This window comes from Lipotes vexillifer, unplaced genomic scaffold (assembly GCF_000442215.2).
Source record: "Lipotes vexillifer unplaced genomic scaffold, Lipotes_vexillifer_v1.1 C27257708, whole genome shotgun sequence".
NCBI lineage: Eukaryota > Metazoa > Chordata > Mammalia > Artiodactyla > Lipotidae > Lipotes > Lipotes vexillifer.
Window position 1 is genome coordinate 1 of NW_006771006.1, and position 1942 is coordinate 1942.

At 33.5% G+C, this 1942-nt stretch overlaps 1 protein-coding gene across 1 annotated transcript; it reads right to left on the reverse strand.

Moving 5' to 3' along the window:
- Window positions 1–74: 74 nt before the first annotated feature.
- On the reverse strand, window positions 75–1691 carry LOC103091321 (centrosomal protein CEP57L1-like; the record flags this gene model as incomplete). Its single annotated transcript, XM_007446467.1, has 3 exons — window positions 75–234; window positions 1256–1497; window positions 1614–1691. Coding segments are annotated over 3 exons (480 nt in total), but the record flags the coding sequence as incomplete, so codon positions are not given.
- Window positions 1692–1942: the final 251 nt, after the last annotated feature.

Consider the following 1942-nt stretch of genomic DNA (forward strand, 5'->3'; position numbering starts at 1 on the left):
ACCCGCGTCCCCTGCATCGGCAGGCGGACTCTCAAGCACTGCGCCACCAGGGAAGCCCTCATTAAAATCTTTTACTAAAGCCTTCTTACATTGTCTTGATGCTTCATTAGTTTAGAAATTTGTTCTCCTTTAATTTCCATTTTCTTGACTAAATGTTCTAGTTCACATTCTATGTTTTCACAGACTGATTGGCTTTCAGTTTCTTTCCTTTGATTCAGCAGGTCTTGGTACTCCCTATGAAAGAAAAGCAAATATCAAGCACTATTACAGTTTATAGTATATGTCTTTGTCACAATTAGACAATATTCTGTTCAATCATAAATTTTAATCAGAGTTAAATATTAACCTTCAAAGACAGTCTCTTTCTGTAGGGTTATCAAATTAAATCTATGGTAATTATAAACAGGCTCTTATGATTTGAGATTAGATATACTTAGAAATATCTTAGACTTAGGATCTTAAAGAATCTTAAAAGAAAGGTCTGAATTCTTGATGTTTACAGTTAAATGTAGTAAAACATTCTGATGTCCTTAGCTAGAGGCATTAAGGGACTCTTTTTCATTCCAAGTTTGGAATTCTTAATGTAGAATCTGTGGAAGAATTCCAGCTATAGAAGTATTTGCCTGAGAAATCCCTAGATTTGGTGATAGCCTACTCAAAGAAACACTGCCAATAGAACTAGTTATATCTTCTACAGAGGTCTTAGTTCAACTAGCTGGCCGCCCAAATCACATATTTCCTGGAATTTTTGTTGAATATATATTTAAACTTGAAGCTTAAAATATATATCCCATACAGAATATTGTTTACTATGGATGCTTCAAACTTGTAATGCAGACCAGCCAGAATCTAAAACAAGAAATTGCTTTCCTATTTGTCTAATGAAATCATTCATTTAACTAAAAAGATTATAAAAAACAAAAGGAGAATCTTTCTTATAAAAGTATTTGTGAGTTACAATTTAAGGTCACCAGACCCCGTTTGTTAGAATGACAGAAATATGTGTCTATAAGTTCAGATCTTGGGAATACAGAAACACTTTAAATTGGAAAAAGTAGTAATTACACATAGATAATTAAAATGCAATTTAAATACAACAAATATAATGAAAAATCAATGACAACAAATCTGCAGATCAAAATAAATCCAAATGGCTAAGTAAGACTTTTAAGAATTTATAAGTGGCATTGTTTGAAAGACTGAGAAGAAAAAAAGATACCTAAATATCTTGCTACTTCTTCTGATAAATACTTACATAGTCATTTGGTCCAGCTCATCTTGCATTGCCATCAAAAGTTCAGACAAATTGTTACAAATGGAAATGGACTTTTCTGAGTCAGAAGGTACAGCTTCACATTGAGAAGTTGTTTTAGAAGGCTTGTAGAGACATCTAGGTTCAGAAACTTCAGCCAGTTTCTGAAGGATATGTGGCCTGTAATGTTGCATTGTCTGCAAGTTTTGGGTACTTGCATTCCTGGAATGGCCTGCACTGGCAGACTTCGGGGGAAAAGAAATAGCTGAGAACGATTTTAAATAACTGATGGCATTTAAATAGCACTTACAACAAACCCTGAATTTATCTGACCAAGTATCCTCATTTTTCCCCCTCTCACCTTCTCAGCCACAATAGGCAGTGATCCAAACTTTGAATAAATTTGCTGAGGTGGTCGTCTCTTTAAACATTTAGTTTTCTAAATATTGACAAGGGAAAAAGTAAACAAAAAAATATTTAAAATGGTATTTATCAAATGCAACATTATTAGCCATTAGGGAAATGCAAGTTACAGTGAAACATCACTATACACCTATTAGAACAGCCAAAAAAAAAAAAAAAGTGACACCACCAAATGCTGGCAAGGATGTGGAGAAACCAGATCACTCATATGCACAAAATAATGTAGCCACTTTGGAAGACAGTTTGGAAGTTTCTTATAAAACTAAA